The sequence below is a fragment of the Opisthocomus hoazin genome, chromosome 2, assembly GCF_030867145.1.
Source record: "Opisthocomus hoazin isolate bOpiHoa1 chromosome 2, bOpiHoa1.hap1, whole genome shotgun sequence".
Lineage (NCBI taxonomy): Eukaryota > Metazoa > Chordata > Aves > Opisthocomiformes > Opisthocomidae > Opisthocomus > Opisthocomus hoazin.
The window spans coordinates 59225734-59241919 of NC_134415.1; the positions used below are offsets into that span (position 1 = coordinate 59225734).

The following is a 16186-nucleotide window of genomic DNA, read 5'->3' on the forward strand; positions in this document are numbered from 1 at the left end:
GGGTACTGGTCATGAGACAGCAATGTGTGCTCACAGCCCAGAAGGCTAACTGTATCTTGGGCTGCATCAAAAGAAGCATGGCCAGCAGGTCGAGGGAGGTGATTCTGCCCCTCTACTCCGCTCTGGTGAGACCTCACCTGGAGTCCTGCGTCCAGCTCTGGAGACCTCAGCACAGGAAAGACATGGACCTGTTAGAGTAGTGTTGGGGTCGATGTAGTTTGAGAGTTAGCATGACTAGGCCGCTTAAGCAAAACAGTTAGCATAGCTGGACAGGCCGCTGGAAAGGACAGCTAAGAATAAACATGATGTGGGTTAGCAAAAACAAGATGTGTTCAAGTACATGGAGACGGTCTGTTGCTATTGTCATTAGTGCATAGTTACCAATCATAAGGGAATATGGGGTGCGTGAACAGCGCGTGATTTATGTCTGTAGCCTATCCAAATAAGCGTGATCGCGTGTACAGATATGGAAAATGTATATAACCACGCAAGCAGACCAATAAATCGAATCGACTGTGCATTCTATCAATGTGTGAGAGTCATTCCTGTCCCTGCATGGATGCTGAAACTCGGCAGAGTGGGTCCAGAGGAGGGCCACAAAAATGATCCGAGGTCTGGAGTACCTCTCCTATGAGGACAGGCTGAGAGAGTTGGGGCTGTTCAGCCTGGAGAAGAGCAGGCTGTGCGGACACCTTATTGCAGTAAAGGGGGCCTACAAGAAAGATGGGGACAATCTTTTTAGCAAGGCCTGTTGTGACAGGACAAGAAGTAATGGTTTTAAACTAAGGAAGGGTAGATTTAGGCTGGATATAAGGAAGAAATTTTTTACAGTGAGGGTGGTGAGGCACTGGAACAGGTTGCCCAGAGAGGTGGTAGATGCCCCATGCCTGAAATCATTTAAGTCCATGTTGGATGGGGCTCTGTGCAACCTGATCTAGTTAAAAATGTTCCTGCTCACTGCAGGGGGGTTGGACTACATGACCTTTAAAGGCCCCTTCCAACCCAAAACATTCTGTGATTCCATGATACTACTGATGCTAAGAGTGCAATTTGCTCCCTAGTTTTTGAAGGTGGAATAGTTCTAATTTCTTTGCTGCAGCTGGTCAGAAGCTAATGTAACATGAAGGTAGTGAGGGCGTGGAGAGATTAAGGTAAAAACTGATACGCAGTGGGTATTTGGATCACAAAGAATTCAACTGTAGCACAGTAATGATGAAGTGCTACATTAGTAACCTGTAGGCTTAATTAGAATGGAAACAGTAGAAGGAGTTTTACATTATTTAAATAAACAAGTACTTAGAGAAATAATAATGTGTGTTATTATTAAATGGCACAAAAACATTTTTAAAGCAAGACTTACTCTTTGGGCTGTGCTACATATGGCAGAATAGCTGTCCTTTGTCCCCTGAAGATGGTTTTGTATGTTTTGCTTAAATTTTGCTTGAAGATGTTCTGTGCATTGATTGATCAAATAGTCGCCTTTACTCTTAAGGTCATTTAAACGATCTTCAAATCCTGCAATTTCTTCCATGATAGCCTAAGAAATAGATAAAATACTTTAGAAGAAATATTTTACACTTAAAATATGTTCTGCGTCACAGCTTTTTATATGAGCGCTTTTTTTTTTTTTCTTTTAAACGCTCTGTCTTTGGAAAGATTCGGAAAGATGTTTTCAGACAACGTGTATTGTTATAGTCAAGCTATTAGAGTGTATATGCATTGTAAAGTCATTGTGAAAAGTCTGTACAGAGATATCCCACAGAAACATCAGCAGCACTGTCACAGTCTGTAAACACCATATGCTCATGCCTCAAGACTACCTTAACCCTCCTTTGTTGCACACTCTCCAGGGCTCCACGATCTTCTCTTGTGTCTAGTAAGAAGGACTAAATCTGACGCTGAATCATATCTTACTCCATAAGCTCTTCCACTGTAGACAGTTCTTTCCATTGACTTTGGTGGAGCCAAATTTTTATCTAAGGAGGTTACTTGAAGAATAACACACTAATCACAATGAGTTAAAAGATTTCAATATTTGCACTCTCTCTTGTTTCAGAGAGAGTGGTGGGCAGTGTTGGATTTTGCTTGCTTTTATCTTTTAGAAAGCATCGGCTATCGATCTGGTGAATTATCATCATTAATAGCAACCATAGCAATACCTTGAATAAAAGCAATTGAGGAGATGTTACAACCTAATAGAGAAAAAAAAAAAAAAAAAAGAAAGATTCACAAATTTGAAATACTTGTTTATCCTTAAAGGTACCAGAGTAAAAAATTCCTTAGGAGTAAATGAGCCTAATCTTCTTTTTGTGGTCTGTTTCCTGGGACATCTCAGCAAAAATCTGACATAGAATTCAGACCAAAGTACAACAAAGCTCTTGTGCAGATGCAGTCCCATCAAAGAAACAGTGCTGACAAGAAGGTAGATTTGTTAATTGCATTAATGACACTGATGCTTATCTACACAGTTAGCAGTAAGAGGAATAGAACAGGTGAATGACAAATAACTAGAGGTCTGGAGTGGAGACAGAGAAGCAAAGAAGAAAAATTCTCTTTCACTGGACAAAGGAAGTTTACCCAACAGCAAACCCACCTTGTGGTTAGCTAGTTGCTGAGTGATTGTTTCAAGATTGTTACTCTCCATGAGGTCAGGGCTGACCAGCCTGCTGGACATATGTAACAACCATTTCTCCCCTTCTTGCAAATCACTATAGTAATCCTCATGCTCTTTTACTCTCACCTCTAGGGTTTCAACGTATGCCTGCAGGTCCACAATAACCAAAATAAAACAATCAGGTAATTAGAGGAATTACAAAAAAAAAAACAAAACCCCAAACCAAAACCCACCAAGAGCCTGAAAACACAGTAAGAGAGTTATCTACTAAATTTCTATTCTTGTGAGGGACTCTCACGATCAGACTGTTAAGGAAGACATCAGAGGGATTCCTTGTGTGAATAAACTCTATGGTACTGAGCAGTGTTTTCATTCCAGATGAAACACCAGATTTTGAAGACTGAGGAAAACACTGAGGATCTCCTTACTTTAAGGAAAGGAACATTGTCAACTGGACATTAAGTTCACTCAGAAAGAGTTCTTACACGCTCTTTCAGAGACTGCACGTGACCTACCAAATGTTATGGTAGGGTCTTAGCTGGTTACAGCCTTTGCATGCACGTATTGCCTGTGATTGTGGTAGGCAAGTTAAGAATGTACACATTGAGTTAATTTATTCATTTTAAGAAAGATTTTTCGTAAGTTTCTCTACATTTAAGTCATCAACATTACATCTAATGCAACGATTACCAGTTTTGTGGTACAGAACAGAGGAATGTCTGTGAATTAAAAATCAACTGTGAAAAAAAAAATCATCTGCTATTGGTGGATAGATTGGCAACTAAAGGTACTCAGGTCAAAAACAAGTACTAACATGGTTTGCAGAGCTTATCCTTCTTAGGAGTATAATCTGTTAAAAGCTTTAGGAATAATCATACTTTAGGACGTATTTAGATGTATTAGGTCTTTCAAAGTACTACATACATGTGGACTAATGAATCACTGTTAATTAATAATGCCCTTGCTGAATTAAATTAAATCCACCTTGCAGCTCATTTTCTCCAGCGACTTCCATTCAACAACTAAACTAGATTAAACAGGGTTTGTGTAAGATCTAGCAGAAACAAGAGACAAAATGGTGTAATTTAAGGGCATCTGTCCCTTTCAGGAATAATTTATTTAGAAATCTATTCAAAGCAATTAAAAACAGTAACAGCAGTACAAACTAGTCACTGACATATTTCCCCTTAGCGCTACAAAGACTTCACTTGCCACACTGAAAATTCATTTCAGCTACTCGTTAGATTTATTTAGGTAGTTCTTTCCATATTTAATAATTCCCCCCCCCAACCCCCAAAAAGTAATTAAATATGACTGGTTCTGTGTACAGTGTGTGACGTGACAGCATGAAACAAATAGTGAACTTCTTACAGAGAGGGAAAAATACAGCAAACTGGAAGAACCTAGAGTTTTCTTCCTGACTTTTTACCTTTGTTGTGCTGCAGAGTTCCTGATAACTGCTCTGAAGGTCTTGAATGTTGTTCTTTAGGGTCACATCATTGATCAGATCAAAAAGTGCTTCTCCCTTTTCAATCACTGATTTTATTGAAGGCTCATGGGACAGAACGGTCTGCTGTATGGACTACAATGCAAGCAAGAATTAAAAGATAAATATTGAATGGGATGAACTGGAGCTGGTAAAGCAGAGAGAGTTAATATGTGTGAACAGGAAAGTGCTAGGCATAAAACAGACAAATTCTGTAAATAGGCAGGAAAGTATCACCAAAGCCATCCCTTAAGAAGACCATATGTAGACGAGCGCAAAAGACTGTAATTTCAAGAGCATGCAATCTGGTCTGTTTTGTCGTTGTGCCACTGGCTCAGACAGCATGGCACATGCAAACATCTATCAAATGACAGAGAGATACCAGCTCCCTAAACGTGCGGAAAGCAAGCACTCCGCTATGACGTATGGCTCTGAGTACTGAAGCCAGCGAGGGGTAGCGGGCTGCCTCTGAGAGAAAGCCTTGATGTCATGCAGGTACTGCTTGGCAATAGCCAAAACATTGGTTTGTTAGCAACACTGTTTTGGCCACATATATAAAGCACAGCACTATACGGGCTGCTTTGAGGAGAGTTAGCTCCATCCCAGCCAGACCCAGTATACATCTTATGAAACACCTGTAATTCTGGAGTATTTCACAAAAACATCATTGAGAGAAGAAACGGGGTTTGTTCTCAACTTTTTCTACTCATTTTTATGACTGGAAAAAAAAACCAAACCACTTCATCAAAATCCTAACTAAAAACAGAATGGGCCATAGCAGCTTACTGTCTTAGATGTCAGTTAAGCTGGGACATTCAGCTTAACCAGCAAGCTGATTAAGCCAATGTAGACAGAGGCAATGTCTGCAGTGAACAAAGACCCAACAGATTTCTGTTCTTGTTTAAACAAGAGTTAATCTGTTGATATCAATGGAATTGCTCGTATGTGTACTCATAAAAGAATTTTGCTCCACAATGGGAAATTTTCAGATGTTGAAGCCTTATTAGGACATTCACGTTTCAAATCCAGGCGCTCACTCTGGTTCATAGATGCAGGTATCATACATCTTTTCACTTTCATGCTGATTTGGACATACAGATCAGAGACATCTGACACATCTATTGAAGAAACTTGAGCAGACACCTGGATCAGAGGATTTGCTGTGAGTCACTAGGTGAAAATTTATTCGATAGTACAATGATATAATCTCTTTTTACCTTATATTTGGACAACTGGGCCTTCTTCTCATAGAGTTCGCTCTTTGGCTCCGCTGGAGCATGTAACATGGCTTGGTACTCCGTGACCCACTGAGTCTGTGTCTTGTACTTGTCTGAGAACTCCTTTGCCAGCTGAAGGCACTTCTCCGAAGTCATGTGCTCTTTCCTGATGGAGCCAGCCAGCTCTTCCAGCTGTTCCACATGATCTCCAATTTCTTTTCTTAACTGATCAACTTCATTTTCTTCCATGTACTTTATAGCTCGCTCCCCCTTCTCACGGGCAGATTTCAGTAAACTGTGGCCTATGTCCATATCACTCAATAGCAGCTGTGAAGGAAGTGTTCGTTAACAGAAAGTGTATGCAAGCTCTTGCCTTTTTTTTTTTCCTTCAATAGTCACTGTAGTTCTATTAGCAGTGAGAGGCTAATTTTTTTTTATTTTTATTTTGCTAAGGACACAGAAGGAATTGCTAGGGAAATGGATTTTTCATTAAAAAAATTGCCTGGATTTAATGTATAGTAAACTGGAAGGAACCAGAAAAAGGAAATACTTCTGTTCTGCACTGGGCTGATGAAGACAAACACAGAAACTGAGGGCTATCAGGAGAGGATTCATAGTCCAAATTCTGGAATAGATTAAAATTTTCCCTTAATATATTATGTTTAAGCTGCAGGACATATGAAAAACTCATCTACAACTCAGAGATGAAATGTGAGTTGTACTACTAAGTTATTTCAATGAGGAGAAATACAAAGCACTTCTTGCCACAGTACATACTGGTATAAAATATACATGACAGGATTTCTTGCAAAGGGAATTTATTTTAAGCTTTAACCTAAAACTAAACACATACGAACATGTCTCATGGGAGGATAGTATTATATTATTTAGGACTATTCAAAACTTCACCAACCAAACTGTGATCTCATGTGTATATGACATGAGAACAGAAAGTTTTATACTTGGTGGACTTTATCCACCCACTTCTCTGAGCAGGGTGAAGTCAGAATTTTGAGCAGCTGTTAAGATGCATGTTAAAATATAGTCTCTTTTCGGTGAACAGAAAAACAAAAATGCATTCAAGAAAGCTGTACCTCTAGTTTCTGCACTTTTTTCTCCATTGCTGTTTTATCAATCATGTCAAACTTGGTGATCACATTTCTGAAGTTCTTGTTCGTAGCTCCGTACCAATTCGTGTAAGCACTAAAAGCCAGTTCTGACTCCTCCATACAGCGTATCTCTTCTTCCAGAAACTTTACTTGCTCCTTCAAACAAATACGGGGGTAGGGGGAGGAAACAAGAACCACCCAGATATTTATCATTGCTGCTGGCGAAAGATGCCAACAAATTGCTGTTGATTAATAAAACCTGATATACTAAGTTTAAACACACCAGTTTTGAGTTCTTTCATATCTAGTGGATAATTCTCACTGGGGTCTTGTCAGGATGTATATATAGCAATCACTAATGTTAAAACTGAGTTAATATTTAAAAATGAAAATGTACTTATATTTTGAAATTTGAATTGCGAGTTGTGATTATGGTACTATGACACACTTGTTACTTAAAGTGACCTAAAGACTGTACCTTATCTATTCATATTTTCCCTGTACCTAGGTATTTCAGTGATAACCTGAAAAAATTTCTGTAGAAGTCATTCAGCATTCAAACATACAGAATTTTGAATTTCTGTCCTGAAACTGCCAAAAAAGACAGGAACAACGTCTGATTAATACAGAATATTTTTGAAAGGGCATTATCCCAATTATGGTTCTCTAATACTTTTAGTGTAATGAAATCTATATATGTGTGTGTGTAAAAATGTATATATATGTGAATATATGAATATAGATGTGAATATTCTATTATTGAGTCTACAGCAACAAATAAACTCTGATAAAATCTAATTAAGAAAGTCTGTTTGCAATTCCCTCTTAACTGACAATTTACAATGCTACTAATAATTAATTTTCATTACTTACCAAGACATGAAGAAGAAGAGTTTGGTAGCGAGAGGTAAGCTGCGTAGCTTGGCTTCCCATTGTACTTGCAGTGAAACTTTCCTCTAATATTTGCTGAGCCAATACCGCAACTTCCTCCACATCATCTTTGTAAATCATAATTTCTTCATGCCACTTCTATGACAAAGACATTATCCAGCTTTTATGACAGATTCAAACATCTTAAACACAACAGGAATTTATTTGTAACTAAGTCGGGAGATCATTGAAATGGAAAACAATACAACATTGTAAAAATGGATTTGCAACTGGAGAATAAAACTGAATCTGATGAAGGTTAACATAACAAATATGCTGAAAGTTTCATCATACTATATGGACTGCATTTACTTACAATAGATCCAACACTTTTTTAAGTTCCCCCCCCCCCAATAATAATAGAAATGCAAACTGGACTTCCTATAGAATTTGCCCAAAGTTTTAAAGGTGTCTGTAAAGCATAACCTTGAATCTCTTCAAATCTGCTTCCTGTGTTTATTCAGAACCATGTCTTCTTGCAGTGATTAAAGGAGAATTATTACAACACAGCAGAGACTTCACAACACAGTTGGTCACATTTTACTCTTGTTACAACATTAACACTTTCCCACTCCAGAACCAATCTTTGTCCTCAGTTATGCCTTCATATACCACAGAGCATATGAATTCCAGATCTCCCTATGAGACTTCAACATCGATATAGCCATGACTTTACCAGTAAAATGGGAGGAATCTGGACCCAGAAGGCACAAAGCTCTCTTCCATCCATCTTTCTAGCTACCACCTCAGAATAAATTGCAATGCTTCCTGTCATTTTTACAGTGCAACCGGGAATTCACGTGCAAACCTCACATGCTATTTTGCTTAAGGAATGCCTTAACTATATTCTTTACCTTCATCTGTTGAAGCTGCATCTCCTTTGTCGCTCTACCAGACTGCCTCTCAGTCCTGATAGCAACTTTTTTCTCCAGATCTGTTAGCCAGTCATTAACCTGCTGAAATTTTTTCTCCATTAACCTCAGTCTGCTCATAGTGGCATTTAACCGGCTTCTTGCTTCAGAAAGCCTGTGCTGATAAACTTGCCAATCCTGCCGTAAGGATTCCAGAGCTCGGTCTTCTATCTGGGGAATGCCCCAGGGAATCACTTCCTCTCTGGAATGGACAGTGGTGTTCAATAATGCTTGTCCTTCTGCACAGCGGACCTGCAGCTCCTGTAAATGCAGAGTTATGGATGCATACTCTATGTTAACAACTTTCATTCACATGTGGCAAACAAAGCCCTGGTTCTAGTTAACACCAAAGCAGTTACCTCATGTTACCTAAATATTCCCTTTTGTTATCTATGGTTGAACACCATCTCGAAGAAGACCTATGACAGCATGCTCACTTACAAAGAAAACCGAATATCACTATTATCAACATGTGGAGAAAGTTATTGACAAAGCATGCATTAAACTCTTTTCCCTCCTGCTATGTTTATCATCAGTTCTGAAACATCAGCTGCCTGAACTGGCATGGGATGGGTGCAATCTATTCATCACAGCCTTAAATACAAAACTTTCCATTTGTGGCAAGCAGACTGCAAGACTGACTCTAAAATTGAATTTGTTTAAAAACAAGGAACAAGGCTTCAATCTTTAAAAACAAACAAACAAACAAACCACAAGTAAACCTATTTCTTTTTACACATCTTTGACACATATTTCCAAAATAATTCTTGATAACCTCTTCTGGACATGCGTGGCATTTTCACGCTTAATAGAACTTGATTAGAAAATATGAAGGAATTTGATCTGATTAGAAAACATAACCAGATTACCTTAACAAAATACAGTTGTGTGTTGTCTGAATATATATCTCAAATATAAACTAAGATCTTCAAAATGGATTCAGCTTTTGTAAACTACAATAACAAGACATATAAGTAGAGTCCCTGATCATACAAAGACCTTTCCAGTATCCTGAATAAAGTAATAAATATTTCATAACCCATGTACAAACCTTTTGCTAATTCAACAACAGGTATGAAAGTATTTTAAGCCAGCTTAAGATCATAAGTGTAAAATTACTGCAGTACTATAGCTTCATCCTTCACTGTCACTTAACTATTCAGTAATAGTCTTCCCACTTTACCATGGGAGCTAGCCTACATGACTGGAACTGCCTGAAAGTAAATGCATCTGCACTGTAAGCAATGAAAGATGAAAACCCAATGAAAAGAGTACTTTGATATTGTATGAAAAATAGGAAAAAGAAGAGGTAAGCCAGCATCTAAAACAAACTCAGTGCTTGCAGAAAAGCATTAGTATGCCTGGAGATTTCATTCAGGGCCTGACATTTCTTTCTGGAAATGAGTGACAATGTTCCCACTGACTTTACTGGAACCACTTCTGAGCAGCAAAGGACTTAAATATAACAAGATTCCAAGCTGTTCTTGAGACAAAAAAAGAGATGTAATTTTGTCTGGTAATTAATAGTATTCTGTTATTTTACAAGTATGATTTTTTTTTTTTTTTTTTTAACTTAGGGTGTCACACAATATGTACCTGTAAGTCTCGGAGTGTTGCCTCCTGTTTCTGGGCATCACCATCAAGATGTGATAAACAGTCAAGTTTTTCCTGTTCCTTCTCCAGCCATACTTCAAAGGTCTTGAGATTTCTTTGATACTCTTCATGTAATTTAAGCAGTCCTTCAGCTTTTGTTACTGCCTCCTGCTTGTTAAAATATTTACATACAGTTACATGTATTAGTGTATCATCAAACCAAGAAAACAAAGCCTGGACTTCCATCAAGGTGAAAAACTCCTATCTGATGCTGAGCTTTCCTAGAATTCAAGGGTACTTGGATTCTGAGGATGGTTTGATTAATTACAATGAAAGAGTGGGTAAATGTGGGGATAAAGATACTTATCCTAAAAGATTCTTCATGTAAGTTTGTGAGATCTGGTATATGAAGTTTTGACCTGGGATCATTTTGAAATAACATCTTAGTGTCTAACAACAAACAACCTTCTTAATTTCCATACCAAATTAAATTCACCTTACTGAAGTGATTAATAAGAGTATGAGCTTAGAAATTGTGTTTTTTTCTTTGCATTAATTTTTTTGGCAATGGAATAGTAATCTTCTATTAAGGGTATCTAGGTTTGAAGACCAACCAAGTCCTTTGTGGGCAGCCCATACACAGCACAGTGAGAAACACACTGCAAGTCTTCTGTGTACGTGAGTGAGCAAGTTACAACAATTTTACAACCCAGCACTAAAATATTACTATATGTGGGGTACAGCAGGAAAGGCATCATATGTTAGCACTAGACCAGTCTTTTAAGCACAAGAAAAGTACATTGCAAGTAATTCACATTCTCTAAGAAATCATGGGAACAGGGAATCGAGTTTAGATGGAGGCAAGAGAGGCTGCATCCCAGGGCAGCAGGCTACACAAGAAGAAAAACACTATCATAAACAGCAGCCATGAACCTACTGTCTGCTTTAACTATTTCTACAGGTCTGGGTAGTGGGAGTAAGGAAGAGAATAGGACTGTTATAAATCTTTTAAAAGGCCTGTCCATGCCCAGTAGTGGGAAGAAGGAAAGAGGAACTAATTCTCTTGCCTCTTGACAGTGGTTGCAGGGAATTACAGGTCTTGGTCTGCTCAAGCATGGGTCACAAACCATTGGGGAAGCTTGTCAGGTTTCCCCCCTGGCCAAAGGATTATTAAAGGATTTGACTATTCTTTACTTTCCAGCTATTTGCTTTGAATTTTGAATTTCTTTCTAAACGTTCATTGTACTCCTGACACTTAACATCATCACCACAGTTGGGAGTGCGGAAGATCAAAGTGATCTGGGGTATTAGCTGGGAAGAGAAAGAAGGGATGCTTCTTGCTACATGAGTAAAGAGGTGCAGAGCTCTCGCCTCTGAACTAACATACATTTCTCATTGTTCCCATGCTGTTGCTCAAGATGAGCAAATAGAAGCAGTCTGTATAGCTCTGTGCAAGAGAAAAAGGTAAAAGTTAGAAGATCCTCACGCTAAAAGGAATACTAGGTATTCACTAGCTCTTCCCAGGACTTACTCCTCTGTCTTGCAAACCTGAGTGAGCCCATTCACAGAAGGTCCAAAGAAAGACAGTGCACTGCATTCTTTACAGTTGTGGAAGAGAGTACCACAAAGCAGCGAATCACTTACTCATTTGAAAAACTTAATTTTGGCCCTTTCCGAAGGATGAAGACATCATTGAGACAACAAAATTCCATATTACTGTACTGCTGTCATGAAGAAGAGTTGCCTATCTAAGCATACATTAGGCATTACTTAATTACCACAGAAGCATTTGGGTTAAGTGGAGATAATCATCTAGTTTTAAAAGTATCACCAGGTCTTTTATTATTACTTCTTTATCCTACATCTGACATTAAAACCCATCTTGGTCTTCATCTGTATATGCCCTAATCTTTTCCAGTTCTATGATATCAACACATATCATTAAATGTAGTACTTCTCATGCTGGGTCTTACGACATCAGAGTCAGTTTACTTGCTAATAGGGCTTGTGTTCAATGGTAAGCTTCTATAGTTGTCAACCACTTGTGAATTACTTGATTAATTGGTTGCATTTACTACTAAACATACATTTATGCAAACCACAGATTCAGAGATGCTTCCAGCTTTTCAGTCACAATGGGTAAACTCATATCTGCGCTGAAGTCAATAAGACTTTCGACCTGGAATTCCTCAGACTATTCACCTGATGATTTTTTCAGTTTTGGATTTTTAGAATCTTTCTAAAAAGATCTGAAGCTCAGTGATACAGGAAGACAGATTGATAAACCACTCTAATAACTTTCTGTTAAATTGTTACAGCTGTCCCCAAACTTTTACTCCTCATTTAACTGTAAAATAAATGATCAATGAAAAGACTTTCTCTTCTTCCTTGTTGCCAACAAAATGAGATGGAGTGCTATCAAGAAAAACTGTACCCTTGTCCTGCCCTTGAGGAACTTATATCGCTCCTGAAGGTCCTGGAGTTCAAGCTGAGTAACATAATGCTCAGCCATACCACTTCTTTTCACTTCAATCGTGTCCAACAGGCTGCTGTGACTCAACACCTCTTCACTGAGTAGCTGTGAAACAGAAAGAGAAGAACACATTTATGAATGGGCAGCATTCAAACATGACCACAGATTAATCTCAGCAGTTATTAGGCCTTTTTTGTTGTTTATAAGGTGATACAGGCTTGTTGCTGGTTTGTTGTAAAGCAAACACACACACCTTTGCTTTGCTGAGGGCAGCTGTTTTTTCCCTCAGTTCAGCATATTGCCTTTCAGAAGCATTCATACTTGCTTCTACTTTATCCATCCAGCTGCAAAACTGACGAACATCATCCTGGTAACTTGTCCATTTGGAAAGAGCTCCTTCCAGTTGACTGTAATTTAAAAATATATGTTTGTTGTGATAGCGGAGGTTCTCAGGCTATTTAAGCAATGAGATATAGCCATATACAGTTATTCTAGACTCTATTTATAAGGAAGATATATCACAAGCTAAGCAATCTGAGACAGAGCTGTTAAAAACCCACAAGTTTTAACTAGGAGTACTGTTTGATAAAGAGAAACTAAGTTTTCCAAGCTTGGAATATTGAGGAGGTCTGTAAGTTATACCGCTAGCTGATGTGTTCTAGCTTTATTAAATAAAATGCAACTCTAAGCATAAGATCCATAATCAGAAATTTTCCGTCCCTTTACATACATTCAAAAGTTGCTGCATTCCAATCTTTAATTACCTTGGTTGTTTAAATTGAAATATTTGCAGCTAGTGATACTCCACCAAAGGAGGCTGCAATTTTTTCTCCTGTATTTCTTTATTCTGTCACTTTGAGAATCACTATTGGGCAGTGTAATTACAGTCCCTTCTGCGAAATGCTAGCAAGTGGAAAACCAGACATGATCCTGACAGAGCAACCATTAATGTCCGTGATAAGATCTCCTCATTTCTGAGAACAATTCAAGGCACCAAGTGCAACTCAAAGTCAAATTTACAACAAGGTTATGAACATGGAATCCACTTTTAAGAGTATATTGACAGTAAGAGTTAACAAGCTTAGATCCCTCACAGTTTCCTCTCCTTTTTCTACTTTACATATGCCACTTACTGTCTATAGACCTGTAACGTTAGGCACATACAGTCATTTCATATGAATTTGACTCTTGTAATAATAAAATTCTGGGAATTAACTTCTCAAAAATTTTGACAGTGCTTTACTGCTAAGCATCATTCTGCACCTCACGCCCTTCTTACCTCTTGCATTGGATACAAGCAGATAGAAGAGAAGCCCAGCTGTCCTTCAAGGTTTGCAGCTGCCTTTCAATCACTGGTACTCCCTCCAGAGAAGTATGTTGCAGAACAGATTCTCCTCTTGTCAGGACCATTTTCATTTGGATTTCTTTTTCTTGTTTCACTGCTAGCAGTCCCTAAAAAGTGAGTGGATTGGGCATGAATGTACTAACTGGCTTTACAGGAAAAGGAGTCAACCAAATTTAGCAGCTTGCACAGTCAATTGGAAGAGGGACAGTGGGGTTCACAGCTGGGCTTCACATGGAAAACGTGACTTTCAAAGGGTAGATTTAGGCCATTAAATAAAATCTTAGTTGACAAGGAAGTTTTCATGGAATCTGTAAAGGAACTTACAGTGCATCAGAGAAGGTACTGATGGGTGGAAAAATTAACACTCCCTTTGGAATGTCATTTAGATGGAAAACAGGAGTATTCATTCATAGACAAAACAAGATGTGATGACACAGACCTTCTACAAGGCTGAAATACTGTTCTACAACTCTAGGATCTATTTGCAACACAAAGGTACCAACATCTAAACTCAGTAGGCTAGCAGCAACATCAGCTTAGAGACTTCAGCTCCTGGAGCTGTGCAGTTGCAAACTAACAGCTTCTAATACTAAGCAAAGTCATGAAAAGCCTGAAAGCATGAACCTGAAAGACTCAGGTTCAAACAAAAGGCAAAAAATAATTTTAGTATTTTGCTACAAACTCTTGCTTTTTGCTGTATCCTTATAAATTTGAAGACTTGTCCATATTTTGGCCATGGTTCAAAATTTGAGACGATATGAAAAATATTGTTTTCTGAGTACTGCTCTTCAACAACTTTTGTGCCATTATATTGATATATACTACTTCTTAATTGTAGTCATCATTTTTCAAGCAAACAATTACAGGAAAAGGTGTTCCGAATCATCCATATCACCTGTAAGATCTAGGAAATAATGTATTAAACTGACAGAAGGGAATATCCTACCTATTCCATTTAACCTTCAGCAGTCACACAATGTCTTTTGAGTTTTTTTAAGAATTTGTATATGTGCAGTTTTCCATTTCATAAAGGTCCCCACAACCTTATTAGAGAAAACTTCTAATAATGAGTGTCTGAACGACAACAGTCTTTACACTAATATGCAACAACTAATGTAAAGTATTTTGCATTCTTCTTACAAGATCTAAAAAGAGCAGGTTTTGGAGTCCAGTGTTTCCATACCTCTAGCTTTAACATCCGGCTGTCCAGAACACTCTTGTCTGCTGTGGGATGACAGTAGGAATCCAACATGTGAACTGCATCAGCCACCCAGTCCTGGAGGTCCTTGACACTCTGTGAGAACTGCTGGTGCTCTGCTATGACCCTGTCCATCCTGGAAACTTTCTCCTGCAATTCATACAGCAATTAGCACCTGCAGCTATTCAAAGGATTGCTTATTCCCCATACGTACATACAGACTTCAGAATGAGTTCCATAAACTATGCTCAGAAATTCTCTTCATATATTGATAACTACAAGTACACTTACTTGAGCATGGAATGAATTTTGCATACACTCACACAACTGAGTTGTCCAAACAAAACAGACACCTGAAAATTTCAGAAATGCCTTTTTTTTGTTTCTAAATGTAAAGCTTCCTCTAATTGTTTCCTCTCATCCAAAGTAGGTGAGAGTTTTCTGGTTTCACTTTTTTTGAACATCTGGTAAATCACACCTCAGCTCCATTTCAGTTTTGCAACTGAAGATAACTTATGAAATCTGTCAACATATAAGACATATTTAAGCCTGTGAAGCTATGCCACTGCAGCAACATTATTTTGTTGACACTTGAAAAAGAAAGACCTGTTTTTCTCAATGACTCCCATTGGTATAACCATTCTGAAAAATTACTGATACTCACATGAATCAAAAATAAATGCTCAAGTTACATTGCGAAAGGGCCTGAGCTGAACAGGAATACAGAGCAGAGTGTATTTCACATGGTGACAGAGAACTAAAGTCAATCCAGTGAAACAGGCTTAGGAAGTTACAAAGAGGATCTTTCTTAAGCGCCCATGGCTATCCAGAGAATTTCAGGATTTCTCTCATAGGCTGGACGTATCTTCTGCCTCAGATTCCTTCTTCTCATCCTGACTACTCCTACAAGTTCTGTCCACATAAGCCAATGTTAATAACTCATGCATCTTTCCCTTTCTCATTCTGCTGTCACGAAAATTTATTATGGCCATGTATACAATCAGTAAGTCATACAGCTCTAGATATGCTTTATAATTTTTATTTCCACAGAAAAAGTAGAAATTAACAAACTAGCAATTGCACAAACATAAATACTTTCTGAATTGAATTGTTATCCCATAACACACTTCCTATATCCTTAATTATTCTCATTACTGTAGTAACTATAAGCCTAATTCAATATCAGACCTCCTTCATGCCTGGAACTTCGTGAAAAATAACAGTCCTAATACAAAGACCTTCTTATCTGTTTATACAACAAACATAGCAGAACTATTAAACGGTGAAGTGTGCCAAGGACCACTCAGCAA

At 38.2% G+C, this 16186-nt stretch overlaps 1 protein-coding gene across 17 annotated transcripts in view; it reads right to left on the minus strand.

Annotated features, from left to right (window-relative positions):
• SYNE1 (spectrin repeat containing nuclear envelope protein 1) overlaps positions 1-16186 on the minus strand; it is a 319742-nt gene that overhangs the window by 142151 nt on the left and 161405 nt on the right. For all 17 annotated transcript variants that reach the window (XM_075413801.1, XM_075413802.1, XM_075413815.1 and 14 more), the window contains 12 exons: positions 14862-15026; positions 13613-13785; positions 12587-12740; positions 12295-12438; positions 9864-10028; positions 8211-8528; positions 7300-7455; positions 6412-6582; positions 5318-5644; positions 4044-4196; positions 2594-2761; positions 1361-1537 (listed from right to left, as the gene is read on the minus strand). In XM_075413801.1, the coding sequence (XP_075269916.1) occupies positions 1361-1537; positions 2594-2761; positions 4044-4196; positions 5318-5644; positions 6412-6582; positions 7300-7455; positions 8211-8528; positions 9864-10028; positions 12295-12438; positions 12587-12740; positions 13613-13785; positions 14862-15026 (2271 nt within the window). The remainder of the gene's footprint in view (positions 1-1360; positions 1538-2593; positions 2762-4043; positions 4197-5317; positions 5645-6411; positions 6583-7299; positions 7456-8210; positions 8529-9863; positions 10029-12294; positions 12439-12586; positions 12741-13612; positions 13786-14861; positions 15027-16186) is intronic.